Source organism: Spodoptera frugiperda, chromosome 15 (assembly GCF_023101765.2).
Source record: "Spodoptera frugiperda isolate SF20-4 chromosome 15, AGI-APGP_CSIRO_Sfru_2.0, whole genome shotgun sequence".
NCBI classification, from domain to species: domain Eukaryota; kingdom Metazoa; phylum Arthropoda; class Insecta; order Lepidoptera; family Noctuidae; genus Spodoptera; species Spodoptera frugiperda.
Window position 1 is genome coordinate 6,692,974 of NC_064226.1, and position 15,551 is coordinate 6,708,524.

The following is a 15,551-nucleotide window of genomic DNA, read 5'->3' on the forward strand; positions in this document are numbered from 1 at the left end:
TATGCTTTGACCTTAATTTCATCCTCGACCGTAAGACAACTTTTTACAATATACTTTTCTTACTAAAGATATAAATAATGACGCTATTTTGAAACTGATTGACTTTTAAATATCGTATCTATTATAAGTTCCCTTCTATTACAAGAACAGACAAAAAAGGCAACTTGAAGGAAATTTTCGTATTTATTAACTTTGAATCGAATTAGGAACAAACGTAGATAGAAAGTTCTAGAATACGCATACCTACAACTAATACGAACTTGATATTTCATAGAATTATGAATTTAATTCCGTATTTCTGTTGAAACTTTTGCTAAAATTATAGCCAACAATTGAAGTAGACCACGAAATGTTTCACTAATTAATTTTCGGTTTTCTATCATCTCTATACTTCTCTAAGTAGGTACTTAAACCGTTTTATCCTCATTCTAGGATTTCCTTTTCTATTGCTAACGGCAACTCGAATTTTGTGGGCTATAAACCTACCAAAGTCTTATTTTACTCAAGAGGGTTTATAGCTTATTTCTGTTAGCAGTCTGAGCTACCCTTGCTCTCAATTATTGATCCCCGACGAACATTGCTTTGCTAATGTAGTGATTCTGTGATTGAACCACGAGAGTCTACTCAACTTGGCGGTACTCAGCCCACGCAGGTACACGTGTGTCCTAATGGGCTATAAATGATTTTACTCATATTATTTCTGTTAGAAAGTCTTACTAAAAACTGCGTCTCAATTATTGAGGAACATTGCTTTGTTAATGTAGTGATTTTGTGATTTACAAGTCTACTCAAAAGAAATAAATGTGCAATTTTATGATTTTTCATGAGTGCTAAAAGGCATGTGAAAGTTTGTTTGTTGTTTAGATGTTTGTCCGTTAATCACACTGAAACTACTGAACGAATTTTGATGAAATTTGGCATACAGATAGGGTATGAGCTGACTTAGGTGACAGGATACTTTTTATCATACACATGCCTAGTGAAAAATTTACTTTGACATGTCTTTTTATCATATTTTAAATAAATTAAATGAGTTAACAAATTAGTTTTAGCTTCGCAGCCATTTACAGTTTGAACCCAAGTAAATCTACTGAATAATCTCCTTTTGGGTACAAGTGTAAACGTACTCGGAATGGAAACAAACATTCAATCACTATTTGCGGATAGCGTGCCCAATTGTTGATTTTATCGTTCTGTTATTTCGTTGTTCGAGGGTCTTGTATTGGCTCGACACCGGTAATTTGTGTAACAATGCCTCCCTTGGAATTTACCCTAAGCATTGTTATAATAACCTCTGCTATAAGCTCTCAGAGTCGCCGTTAGCGATTTAATCAAGTCTCAAATTTAATCTACGGTTAATTATTTTGTTTAATTGTTCAAGATCAAGGTTGAGAAAGGTATTCGGTTATATTTTACGTTGAAATTGAATTTTAATTTGACCTTTGTGAGTTCGATTTAATTTTGTGAATTTTAATTTCGTGTTTGAGTTATTAGGAGGCTGCCTATCAAATTTATAAAACGGTATTTTATTAATGTTTTGTGTAACTGTAATTGTAAACTCTTTTACATAATTATTTATCTTTTCTCCTCAAAAATAACGAAACATGTATCTCAATTTTCCTACGTTGCTAAACTTAGGGCTGATGCCCAACTCGGAGCTGCGTACTACCTAGGCTCAAAGAGCAGGAGTAGGAACGGGGTAGGTTTTAGTCAGCAAGAATTTGACACCCCCTCTCACCTCACCCAAGGCGAAAGAAGTCATTGGTGATGAATTTCCTCTCTTAAAAAAATCTTTGTCAAGTTTAGACCAAGAGCTCACCACCAAACAAAATTACCATTACGTTTATAAGTAGCTACTAGTCCAAGAGCTTGCACCACTATCAACCCGTTATTAGACACTAATGTCAGCACATTCTCAGTAAGTCCGGCTCGCGTGACCAGTGACTAATGTACCCCGTATTTATTGCAATTTACAGGTTATTACTGTTCCAACTATTACGTGAAAGGGTTTATTTTTGTTTTCGTGTTCTATATACAAAGATTATATGTTTGGTGTAGTGGCTATGCATTGAGTCCCACTAGGAATAAAATTGAATTTTATAGGATGTTGGTTCAAGATTGGGTACGTGAAACTTAGCTTCGCTGGTATACTAATTCAATTTTTATCAATTGGCACTTAAGGGACCAAAATAACAATTTGAAATATTTTTTATAATAACTATCGTAAAATCACGGATTATTCACTTACATTAATGGAGAAAACTTCTACTAAACCTCACAGAGGGATTCTTCATCATGAGCAGCGTACTTGATGTCGCTGATTTTTAGTTAATTTGCAGTTAATGCAAATTAACTAACTCTTTGCTACAACTCAAATACAATATCAAAGATTGTTTCTACATACCTTTACTCTTTGCCCCAGTTTGGTCCCTTACAACGATCTCCATGCCATCTTCTCGTTTCCACATGACCCTCGGAGGTGGAACGCCACGGGCCTTACACGAGACCCTGGCTGTTCCACCTTCGGGAACCATCGTGTCTCCTGACGTCTCTTCAGGGATGAAGTCTGGAGGTATTACTACATCTAGGAAGCCCATCTGAGGATAAAGAGAAATTAATTTGAGATATAGATATGGTAAAATATACGGAGTATAAATTATAGGGTTTTTATTTTTGAGAGAAGTCTAAAGGCCGTTGTTCCGTAAATGATAAGTTTTATGAGTTTATATATTTGTGTATGTTTGTTTCTCAATCACATCAAAACGGCTAAATGGATTGGGATTAAATTTGGAACAGGAATCGCGGGGTTTCACCAGTGTTATCGTGCTTATAATATGTGTTATTCCAGACAATAATCTACCCCTGTATATGTAACAAACACACATACTTACCAACTTTCGCATTTATAACATTAGTTTACTATTAAAACATACTATCAATTGTGCTACATTATGTACCAAATCTAAAATAACACAAATTGAAGCTTTAATTAATTACGCAACAATAATGACATTTAAATAATGCACAAAACACAAAACGTAATTTGAATAAATAATTTTGACAATTCAAAATGATTTTAGGCGAAAAGCAAAACAACAAAACATTTTCTATTTCATTCCGTTGACAGTCACAAATAACAATCACAGAGTGAAAATAATAACGGTTTTAACCTATCCAAATCTGAAGTAATACAAATAACAAACTCGTGTCGAAATTGGATAGATAATAATCGAAATCCAGATCGTATGATAACAGTATAAAATCAACAGCCCAATTGAATATGTAAACAAGATCATTTAATTATAGAGAAACCTAACATAGTTCATATTGTTCATGAAATTAAATCTGAATGCTGCGGTTTCCCGATCGGCGATGTGAAAATATTTGCTCAAAATTGCTTACAAGATGTTCTAATCACATTTCGATGGTAAATTGGCACTTAATTGAACGACTTTCCAGATTTCCATTCGACTTATTGAAGGACGATCGACATAAAGTAAACAGAAGCGGCAACTATACCTGTACCTTTACCAAGATTTTGTAGCAATAGTATGTGTCGCTAACGACGACGTAATTTTTTGTATGTTAAATTTTAGTTCCACAAGTGACCGGTAGAGGCGTTGTAAATTTGACATACAAAACATTAACTAAGCGACTACCTATCGACAAATACTTTTGCTTCAAACTAACTCATAGTAGAGGTACTGTAACTACTGAATCGTGACACTTTTAGCACATTTTGATGGTAAATCTTTGTATTAAAGGAGATTGAAAATATTATAATTTTGAGCAGATTTATTCCAAGCCAGGATTAATAAGAATGAAGAATTGTTTCAATTGAAATAAGTTTTAGCGTTGCCCTCATTTAATAAGTTTGTTGAACGTTGCAAAGTGTTCGAAACATCGCGTCGTTGCCGAGAGAAATAAAATGCTTCAATTAATTGTTTCCATGCTACAGAGGCTATTCGCGTAATCGTATTATTATCCGTTTCTCTATAAATGTTATCATTCTTTTATTTATAAACGCCACAGGAACAATGTTATTGTGTTATATTGCTTTCTCAATAATAATTATTGTTGACTAGAACAGGATATTTGTGCAGCATGTGTTGTATTTTTACCCGACTGCGCCAGAAGGAGGGTTATGTTTTTCGAGTGTATGTATGTATGTATGTATGTATGTATGTATGTATGTATGTATGTATGTATGTATGTATGTATGTATGTATGTATGTATGTATGTATAATTGTTTGGCACGCTCTGCAGCCTAAACGGCTTGATGGATTTTGACTTGAGAGGTGTCGTTGGATTCGTATTTACTGTGAGAGTGACACTGGATATATCAAAATTAAAAAAAAACAAAATGGCGGATTTTGGCGCCAAATTCGAATATTTCTCACTCTCTAGCCTAAACGGCTTGATGGATTTTGACTTGAGAGGTGTCATTAGATTCGTATTTACTGTGAGACTGACACTGGATATATAAAAATAATAAAAAAACAAAATGGCGGATTTTTGGCGCCAAATTCGAATATTGCTCACTCTCTAGCCTGAACGACTCGATGGATTTCCGCTTGATAGGGGTCGTTTGATTCGTATTTACTGTGAGAGTGACACTAGATATATCAAAATGAATAAATAATAAAACTAAAAATAAATAAATAAAAAAAAGTAATTTAAAAAACTAAAAAATAATATAATAATATTATAAAGAAACGCAGTCGGGTTTTTTAGTTTTTTAAATTATTTATGCAGTAATAAGAAATGATTAATTATACTTTATTTATTTTCTAGTCTATATGTCTATCACTGCTATATTACTTGAATCATCGTCACGTGGATAATAAGCATTTAACTCAAAGCGTACGTTTAATTTCTAAATCAAATTTAGTGATGTAGGAAAAAGATTTCCTAGCAATTGTAGGAGATCACACAATTAGAAAAATCTTAACGATGTACTTATAGATGAATACATCTGCCTCGTTGACTGAGTGGTCGTAAGTGCAACTGATGGCGAGGAGTCTCAGGTTAGATTCCTGGGTTTGGGCAAAGGGTTTTTATTTAGTTTTTAATTGCTCAGTAGTAGCATGGAGTCTGGAATCTGGCATTAGCCTGACCCCCTATTACATGTCATTCAGGTCATTTAGTCCTAGTTTAACATAAAATTGTGTAAAGTAGGTGTACCTACATTATACAGTGGCATAATGTGTCATAATGTGCACCTCTGCCTACCCCTTCGGAGATAAAAATGGTGACGATATAATATATTAAATACATCCTTACTTAGCCAATAAGAAGTACGAAGTAATGTTCGAAATTATTAGCATTATTATATACGTAACCCTTTTTCAGTAAGTAGAGATTGGCGAATCAATCAGCGTATTGAATGCTATCAATGTGTCTACGTCAGACCGGCACTCATGCCCATCGGCAGGTCAAGAATACGTTAAGAATTTTATTTTATTAGTAACGAGGGAATTTTCTCTTTATATTATTTTCTTTCTTTATTTGCAAGTATGTATTATTATTTGTAGTGCTAGTTCTATTTTTATATTGTGTTAAGATTTATTTGCGTCAATACAAGCTTTGGTGTTTATACTAACGTTATGTTTATGACATAAATAAAAGTTAAAAGTATTAAAATGTGACGTTTTGTATGTATAATTTGCTAATGTTTTATTATAAGTTATTAGCTGTGGGAGAGCCATGTTTCGTACGAATGGGCCGGCTTGACCGGAGTGATACCACAAACTCACAGAAAACCGACGTAAAACAACGCTTGCATTGTGTTTCGTTGTGTAGTTATAGGAAGCCCAATTATCCCTCTTCCCAATTTACCAAATCCCCGACTCTCCAACAACCCTTAAATTCCTACCCCCCAATAGTTTTTGGGGAAAGGCCAGCAACGCGCTTGTAACGCCTCTGGTATTTCGGGTGTCCATGGCCGGCGGTGCTTACCATCAAGTGATACGTCTGCTCGTTTACCATAAAGAAATATATTTTGCTAAAGTTTTATTATACGAAAGAATAAAATTCTGACGATCGAAAGCTGCTTCTTGACCTGAGCATATCCAATTAATTACGTCACGCAACACAACTTTAACCGAAATAAAATAATTAACTATGTAGATGGACGGGAAAATTCTCATTTTACAAGCAATTTCCTTTATCATTAATAAAGCAACTGCCTACTTTAAAAGTGGTTAAAAATGCATCAGTACCATACTCTGGCGTCGCAGCATAAGTTGCAATTTACGTCAGAATATTGGTTAAAGTGCATCCCGTGACGCATTCTCGTTAAATCGTTCCCGAATTTTCACTATACCGCAGTACATTTACTATGTTACCAGGATCCCATGCAGTTTGTTGCGTTGTATAAAAGCCTTATATTTTTACGCGTGGATGCGTTTTCTGTGATTCTTTTGTAGATAAATTTATTTCTATTGGCGTGGTCGTGGCAATTAAAAGTTTTGTTACTGATAGTTTTTTTATTGCATAGGCATATTTGACTGTATAAAGGTGTGTTCAGATTTGGTGCATAGACAGCGGTGACCTGTGATCGCATTCGCCAAATCACATGCACTATATGATTAATGGTAGTACCAATTTTTCAGACCAGAGCAAGAAGGCATATTCAATGACGAACTAGTTATTAGGTATATTACTTAAGGAATGTATCAATGTGTGTTCTAAGTTATAGTAATGTAGACTTTAAAACAGAGACTCGAAATGTCAATTTAGCTTAACAAAAAGGCTGGCTCTTAACACAGTGACTATAATATGGCTATGTATCTTATCAACTCACCTGACTTTTCATAGGATCAGTATTAATTTGACACATGTATTGTCCTCTGTCTTCTTCTTGCACGTTCTTGATGTGCAGGTACCAAGTGGAGTGGTCGCTGTGACTGACTGACACTCGAGGGTTGTGGGTGATCACGTGCTCGTGGATCGCTTGGATCGCCTTCGTGTCTGCTTTCACCCAGCCCACCTGGAAGATTGAGGGGTTTTAGAAAGTTCTAGGTGGTTCTTTTGATAGTGATTCTTTATTAATTGTGTTGTAAATGAGCTAGGTATTCTTGTTTATAAAAAGTTATATTAAGAAAAATATAATGTTTATTTTATTGTAACTGAGATTTTATTTCTTTCAGAATCTAAGTTCTTAAATATTTATACTATTTTAAATAAAAATAGTACCGTACTAAGTTATTCAACAAAAAATTGAATTAACGTGAAAAATCTGATTAAGTAATGAACTAAACAAAGTTAAGTCTACAAATCAGGCAAATTAATCTGCACTCACTTCTAAAAATAACACAGCCTCCCAACTTTAGTCGAAAGTGCTTAGAATAATCAAAATTGCCAAAGTAAATTAATTAAATACATTAAGTAGGTTGTTCTTTCGTTACTGTGAGGGCCCTAACAAAATAAGAGAACATCGCTTTCCAAAAAATAATTCTAAGACCGTTAAGGTCATTGTATTAGGACAACATGGTTGTCCGACCAGTCGCGCAACTGTTGTACCTATAGAGAGACAAAAGAATAAACGCAATGGTGAGTTTAGTCGCCGACAACCAGTACCCTTAGTACGAGTTTATTTTATCTTTAACAAGGTCGAAAGGAAAACGCGTTCAGCGCTCCAATTGGTTGGTTGATTGCAGCCGGCCAATCACGGCGCCGAACGCGGTCTCGTTTCGTTTTCGTTCAACGTAATGCAAACTCGTACTAAGTGTCAGCGATTAAACCCATCCTTGCGTGTATTATTCTGTCTCGAAGCCTATATAACATCACGCTACGATCAATAGGAGCCGAACAGAGCAGTAGTATTCAAGTACACATGGAGCTAGTATTCAATAATAATCTTGAAAAAGAATTATAGTGTTTTGTAACCTGTTTTTTTTGGGTCAAGTCAGTACGATATTAAAATAAGGAAAGGGGTTCACTGCTTAAATATTACATAAACAAAACTTATTAATTACGCATGCTGGCTTAGGTAGGTAACCTACATTATTTTTTTTAAGACGGCACCTGCTGTTATAAACTGCTGCAACAGTAGCTACAGTGCTCCAAGTATGTAAAGCATTTCCTCAAACTTTGACTATTAAGTTGATAATTGAATGCAATTTTCGTATCTTCGAGGAACGCTTTTGAATATTATTACGTCTAGTATCTATTAGATCATATAAATAAAAAATTATGATTTTTGCTTTGGTTTGTACTCATAGAACAGACTGGCCAAAAAGAGATGGAGTTATATAGATCATGTTTTCTTTAACTCTTGTAGCTCAAATAAAAATCTAGATACATGGCAGCGTATCAAGCCTAGATCAGGCAAAGAAACTGGCTGGCCAGCGCCGAGTGTTTGGTACTACAAGACGTTGCTTGTTGCCAAATTTCATGATGGACGAGAAAATTGTAATAGCGTGACACATTGGTAAATGGACGAAGTGTTTTTACAAAAGATGCAAAATATGTATTCGTATAAGTATAGACATATTATAGTATACACATGTACATATATTGCTAAGAAAACTGCAGAACTGCAGTGGTAAATAGTATACACACTACAATACATTCCAAAAATTTTTTTTCAGTAAGTTCGAAACGTTGGTGACATTTCCATGCTACATAACAATAAATAACAAATGTGGCGGTATAAAATAAATAATTAACGAATATTCATGTAAGGTAATTAAACACCAATGTCGTCGGTCGGGTCTCGTTGAAATGATTAAACACTATGAATATTGTAGTTGACAACTGGTCAAAATAAATAAAGACGGTTTGGTAATCTAACTAACGTATGCTTGCTAGCTTGGATGAACTTGTTATCTTAACATCACCTCCCAAAATAGAAGCATGAGGTGGTAAAGATGTTGCACTACGTTTTGTCTAGCTGGTGTGAGTTTTGGATGTTGAATTCATTTAGATTTATGCCTTTATTTCCAGAGAACAGGCATATTTTGTAAGGTTGCCCAACTACCGCATCAACCGTGTAGTCAAACTCCAAGAAAACTCCTACCGTTAGTATTGAGTGTTAAAAAAAATATAATTTAATCCAGTCATGTATAGCTTCATTGAATCAAGAGTCTTGTTAACTACTATAAATTTACGCATCAAAATTTTGCTATTTATATTTATAAGTAGATTACAAACATAATACAAATTTACAGACAAACATCAGGCACAATTCCAGAATTCGTAACTTTAACAAAATCCAAAGAGTTTTCAATTTAAACAGTTGACAAAGCCATTTATGATGCGGTTCAAACAATCCAGTCTCCATCGTGGTTCATTGCTAATCTGGTGTTGCCAGACTTTTCAACTTCGTTCCAATGTTGCCACTAGTTTATTCTGCCTAAAACCGAGTGGCTAATTCAAGTTAACTAATATAATTAATATTCAGTCTCTCGACTTTATTATATAGTCGGGTAAGGGACGGAGCAAGGTTTTTGTCTACATAGACTATTAATATAGATTGTTCCAAGTAATAAAGGCTAGATTTAAACGTGAATCACTTATTCTCCACTGGAATACCTGTAGGCGGAGACGAAACTTGGAAAGCCGATATTGTGATTTTGGGTTTATTTAATTTTGCTATATTAATTTCTTTGTTGTTTGATATTATATTTTTTTGTTTGATAGAGACTAAATTACTATTTTGACCAGTACGTTTAGATAAACTAGTGTTTTGAGGAGCACATAAATATGTGTACTGAATAAATAGGTATTTTTCTGATTACACGGTTGGTGGGACGTTTAACGGGTTCGATTCCTGCATGGAGCAACTCTTTGTGTGTTCCACAAATGTAGTTTCAGATCTGGGTGTAATGTGTATCTAAATATAAAAAACAAAAATTAAATCTAAAATACAAATCCTAGTGTGGGGCAAGACTTTAGGACAAAAAAAGTGTATAAACAAACAAAATAGACTTATGTTGATAGTTATATTAACCTAAATGATAATTATTACGTCAGAATCTTTCAAGAATGTTCAAACACAACGTCAAACTAAATTAGAAATAGTTCACTAGTTATGACTAAATTACTCACCCGAAAGTTGCCCAAATTGACAACTATACATTCGAAGGTCGCATCCCTTCCAATGGGCACCGTCAGGTTCGTGATGGGCTCCCCAAACTCTGGTACTTCAATACCTCCTGAGAACAAACAGAAAAAAATATAATTAAACTCAAGAAAACTCGGTAAAGTTAAGCTTAAAATTAGATTTTGACGAAACGAATTGGTTTACCGTGATTCCAAATATGGTCTAAAGAAGAAACATTTTATGTTTTACTTAAAAACTTTTCTGTAATATATGTATTTTATGTCCAATGTTGTCATGTAATTTTGTATACAGTATAATATTTGCTTGCACTGATCTAACTTAATTAGTAACACGTTATAAGTATTTTAGTTTTACTATCATACAATGGGGGTCACAGTTTCTTATCGTACACGTAAAAACTCAATAACACTTTTCTAGATCTACTTATCTACATATATTCTACAACTTCCTTAGCTGTAATACTTGCAACCTTTAGTTAGATCGTCGCAAACACAAGGCAGTTTGTCAACCCTAAGTTAAGTTCCTACAAGTTAATACCAACCCTATTAAAACCCCTATGTAGAACAAGGCCAACGACAAACCAGAGTTACCCGGCAAACATAAAAAAACAAAAGCATCGCGCCGTATCGCGCTTAACTGATGAAGGTGACGTCAACATTAGTTACCGCCGGTATGTCGGCTTATCATGGCCGCCACAAAGTTGCCAACGATACTGTCGCCAGCAGTTGCACCTAGCTAGGACCTTGCAACAAAGTGTCAACTAACCACTTCAACTTGTTCCGTTATTCGCGGTTCCAACTTCAGAAATGTGAAGTGACACGAATAACTTTACCAAGTGATAGTAACTACGTAGACCGCTTGCGCCCGCGTTCTTGTTTGGGACAATTGCGCTGGTGACGCAAATTCATGTATGAACTGTTTATATATAATGTTTGCATGTAATTCCTAAGCTTTAGCGAGTAATTTTGTGTTCTGCTGTGAGATATTTATGCTTTGAATCACCATTTTATATAGCTGTAACTTTGTTACGCCATATATTTTTAAGCATTCCACTTTGTTAGGAAATTACATCATGATTTCACGTTGCCTGTAAGTATAAAAAATGATACAAAAAAGTCGCAGATAGGAGGGGTGTTCAAAAGATTGGTACCATGGTCACGACCCGTGGGTCAGCTTTTCGATCACAAAAAGTGTCAACAAGCCGCTTTACATTAAATTTATTGTAGTAAACTCAGTAAATAAGGCTTGACCATACCAATTAAATTATTGGCAAAATATCACGCATTTTGGTTTTTGAATCAACCAGAATGTGCAAGAAAAGCAGTGATGGGATTTTAAAGTGGTGGGAAACACTGTTTTGTTTAACTTTTAGTTGCCATTGTTTTGTTATGTAAGTAGTCGTTGTTTAGTTACGTAGAAATAATTGATTGCAACTGCAATGTGCCATTTCTTACTGAAATATTATACTACCCAGAATAGCCTCTTTAACGTAGGCAATGGCCGTTTTTACATCAAAATGGATGTTGTAATATCACGTACCCTACATTTAATGCACCAAATGTATTATTATAATAACATGTTCTAAATTATAAGTGTTATGTTACGTGGCGTAGTTTCAAAGCCAGTATAATTTAGCGTACTATAAACATAAACAAAATTCCACCGTGGTGCAACTTTAGTGGCCAAGTTTCACACGTTTTGCAAATAGCCATGGTTCCTAAGTGAGAAAATTGCAGTTGGGCCCGAGATACGGTGCGTTAGAGGGAACTAAAAACGATATTTTGTCACCTTAACGAGCGCCAAGAGCCGGCTAACTGTGAAAGCTCGTCTGCTAACATTCAAAACATCATTTTGTTTTTATCCGTTACTTATGATAAACAGAAGTAGCCACTTACGTGCTGTTTGTAAAAAAACATTAATGTTTCAATTGTTTTACATTTTAAAATTAGTTCATTTAAGCGTAAGAGTATAAAACTACGAAACTTTCGCTCACGTAACAATTTTCTTGATGAAACAGGAGGGAAAAGACAAAACGTGTTCGGGAGTAAAAAAACTCTTACTTTTAAAGTACATTTCTCAGTATAACGACAACTATGGCGGGATGTAACGTTACCGAACGGTCTCGTGGAAGGCAGTAAAAACCGCCATTTTGCAACGACAGCGTCCACAATATCGTCACAGACTGGGACGCAGTAAAATGTTTACAAAATATCCTGCTTTTGTTGTGGGTGCCACTAGAAGTGTTGGATATTGCTTTTGTATTACCGTTTTAGCGTAAACCCAGTCGGCCATTTCCCTGCAGCTGCGGTAATCGCTCTATTTTCGGAAACACTCGTACACTCGTCTGCAGGAAGTCTCCATTCATGATTTGTGTTACATTGCGTTTAAAGATTTTTGTGCTCTATGTGAATTTTCACGAGTTTGTAAACGGCATTGAAATGGGAATCCTTTTTGGGCATAAAGTGTAACGTTAATGAATTAGATTAACATTTTTGGATCTCCATCCAGTGACTATAGGATGAATGCATGAGATACCATGAATGAATGTGTGTAAGCAGCAATGATATTTTGGCTATACCTAATTAGTCTTTTCAGATATTTTTACATTATTTCATTAGCCCATAATTTACAAACTAATATCATAACAATATTACACACACGTTGTAATAGAACAATTAGTAATAAGAAAATTGAATTGCCTGAGTAGTTGATAAACTTATTAATAATATAATAGTTGGTGCTCAACTTTTGTGTAAGATTTAGCTGTTACTAACACTTAAGAGAAGACATAATTAACATTTACCTATATCTAATTTTATTATAACTTAAAACTATTAGTATTATTATATTTGATAATTTTAATAACTCTAGACTTTAGTAGTTCTCCGGAGCTGCGGACTACCTAGCGGGTTTACCGGGGCTCCGGATCGACAGGCAGGAGTAGGAACGGGGTGGTTTTTAGTCAGTAAGAGTGTGACTCCCTCTCGCCTCGCCCAAGGCGGGAGAAGTCTTTGGATGATTTTCCCCCTCAAAAAAAAGACTTTAGTAGTTCTAATTTTTGATTACTAAAAATTGCAATAGTTCCATAATTAATTTAATGAATTACAAATAAACAAAAATCAATACAGATAACTAAAAATCACAATAGTTATGGAACTATTGTTTTAATGTTGAAAATAAAGTTGACTAATTTAGAAATCAAGTTTCAGTAAACATCGTTTATAATAATATTAGCAGCTGAGCTGAGTAAAACCACGAGGCGTGGTTAACAAGTCTGAGAAGTATTTTTATTTCAAAACACTACAAAATATTAAAACAGTTTTATGTTTAACTTACTTTGTCTAAGTTTGTATAATGTAAACTTTTCTTAGAATGTAAATATAGCACTAGCCCGGAGGTTTAAAACGTCTGCGGGTTCGAGACCTACCAACGGCAAAGTACCAATATGAGATTTTCCAAGTTACATATACTTTCTAAGACTATTTAGACACCACTAACAAATAGTGAAGGAAAACATCGTGAGGAAACCTGGGCTTATTTCTAATTATAAGTTTTAAATCGCCAACCGGCATTGAGCAAGCGTGGTGATTAATGCTCAACCTTTCTCAGTGCGAGATGACGCCTTTGATCTTATAGGACTTGGAGACTGATGATGTGAAATTTTCATTACATACAGAAGTAGTAAATTTCATACAGAACCAGCCATGAACTAAAGCTGGTAGTTTCTTACATTTCATGAACAAGTATAATTTTTGGGCATTAGTACGCGCTTAGATCGCGTTCGACGTGGCGCTGTGGTTGGTTCATTGGAGCTGGCCAATCACAGCGCCGAACGCGGTCTCGTTTCGATCTCGCTAAACGGAAAGCAAACTCATACTAAGGCCCCTGATTCAATTTTTACTTCGGGCAAAGTCTCATTGTCTGTGATATTATGTACATAGTAGGATAGTACTTAGCACTTATAATTGAAGTAGACTTGGTTTTAACGGTTGGACCCAATTATCGTAAAGCTGAATGACTAACAAATACGCATATAGCTATTAAAATAAATATTATAAGTAGATATGTACATATTTACACTTCCGACGGTAATACAGCCATAACTCGACGTTGTTTAAATCATATTCTTTCAACAAACTCATATATGTAGCATTAAATACAATGTTTATCACAATTTTACGTCCAAATTTTCAACGTCGCAATATCAACGGTGATACGTTCATAAATTCAATGAAATTACCCATCTTTCTGCGCTTCGAAGATGCCATATATTTTCCGGTAGAGACAGGCTTGCCATGTGGACCATCACGCGAATGATAAATCAGCATGGCGGCGCAATATCTACTGAAATATCGCGAGGAATATTTAAAGTTTCGCCTCTTATTATAATATGTGAACGGTTTGTCATATTGAGTTTATAGATTGTATGTAGTTATGGATTTCTTTTAGGACTATTTTGGTTCTCTAAAGCTGAGCTGAGCTAAACTGAGCTGATCTATTCACAGGATCTAGTGTCTCACAGGTTTAAGTGAGGTATTTTCTTTAAGTACCTAAGAATCGCAAAACTGCCTACTATAGGGCATAGGTAGTTTTTTTTCTTAAAAGCTAGGAGTCTTTTGATGACTCCTTAAACAGTAAAGCGTCTAATTTCCACGAAACTAAAATTTGCTATTTAATAAAAAACAACAAACAAATTATGAATTTATATTTTCTAAGATTGTAGGATTACTTTTTTTCATACACGAAATTCTAGTTCGAGCTAAAAACATTAAAATGCGTGGAAATTCGCGTCAACCTACTTTGTAGGATGTGTACTTAGAATCGTCTCGAGGGAAATGTGCGCGGAGTGTAGGTAATATTAAAATATTCAAATATAATATAGTATTAAAGATATTAGTCCTTAAGGCGTCGTATTTTATTTTTTTCACTGAATTAAATTATCATTTTTGATGATATTTTATATACGAGTAGTTTTAATAAATTCTTTGTAACAAGTTTAACAATCTCGTTGGGAAATGGATCACAGATTATTAAGTTTTTGCTGAACAATCTTTAATAGGGATGATGACGGGGTGTGAAAATTAAAAATCTATTTAGTCCGTCAATTAGGTAATGAAAAAATATTGGACTGTACCTTTGTCTTAGGTAAAACGAATACTTACTTAGGTAAAACGAATCAAACTTTAGGATTGGGAGCAAATACGTAATTTTTATGTATAAAATGTACCTAGAAGTGACGTCACGCGATATTTCAAATCGATATAACATCGAAAGTATTTGTTTCTGTAAGAAAAAAAAATGTGTTTAATATTTTAAAATAACCTACAAGCCAGGCATTCAAATAAAAATTAGTCATCTACCTTATTGTAATAGTGGGTAGTCTATCTATGAAGTGGTTACCAAGCGCAATCGGTACTTGAACTATAATTTTAATCTTACTTATATACATATTTACAAATAGCTACTAAAACGCAGTACAAA

The 15,551-nt window shown here is 34.5% G+C and overlaps 1 protein-coding gene across 4 annotated transcripts in view; it reads right to left on the reverse strand.

Moving 5' to 3' along the window:
* The window catches only part of LOC118277045 (lachesin), a 97,861-nt gene that overhangs the window by 7,769 nt on the left and 74,541 nt on the right, over positions 1 to 15,551 (reverse strand). For all 4 annotated transcript variants that reach the window (XM_035595727.2, XM_035595722.2, XM_035595709.2 and 1 more), the window contains exons 3-5: positions 10,055 to 10,161; positions 6,807 to 6,992; positions 2,405 to 2,597 (exon numbers count right to left, since the gene is read on the reverse strand). In XM_035595727.2, the coding sequence (XP_035451620.1) occupies positions 2,405 to 2,597; positions 6,807 to 6,992; positions 10,055 to 10,161 (486 nt within the window). The remainder of the gene's footprint in view (positions 1 to 2,404; positions 2,598 to 6,806; positions 6,993 to 10,054; positions 10,162 to 15,551) is intronic.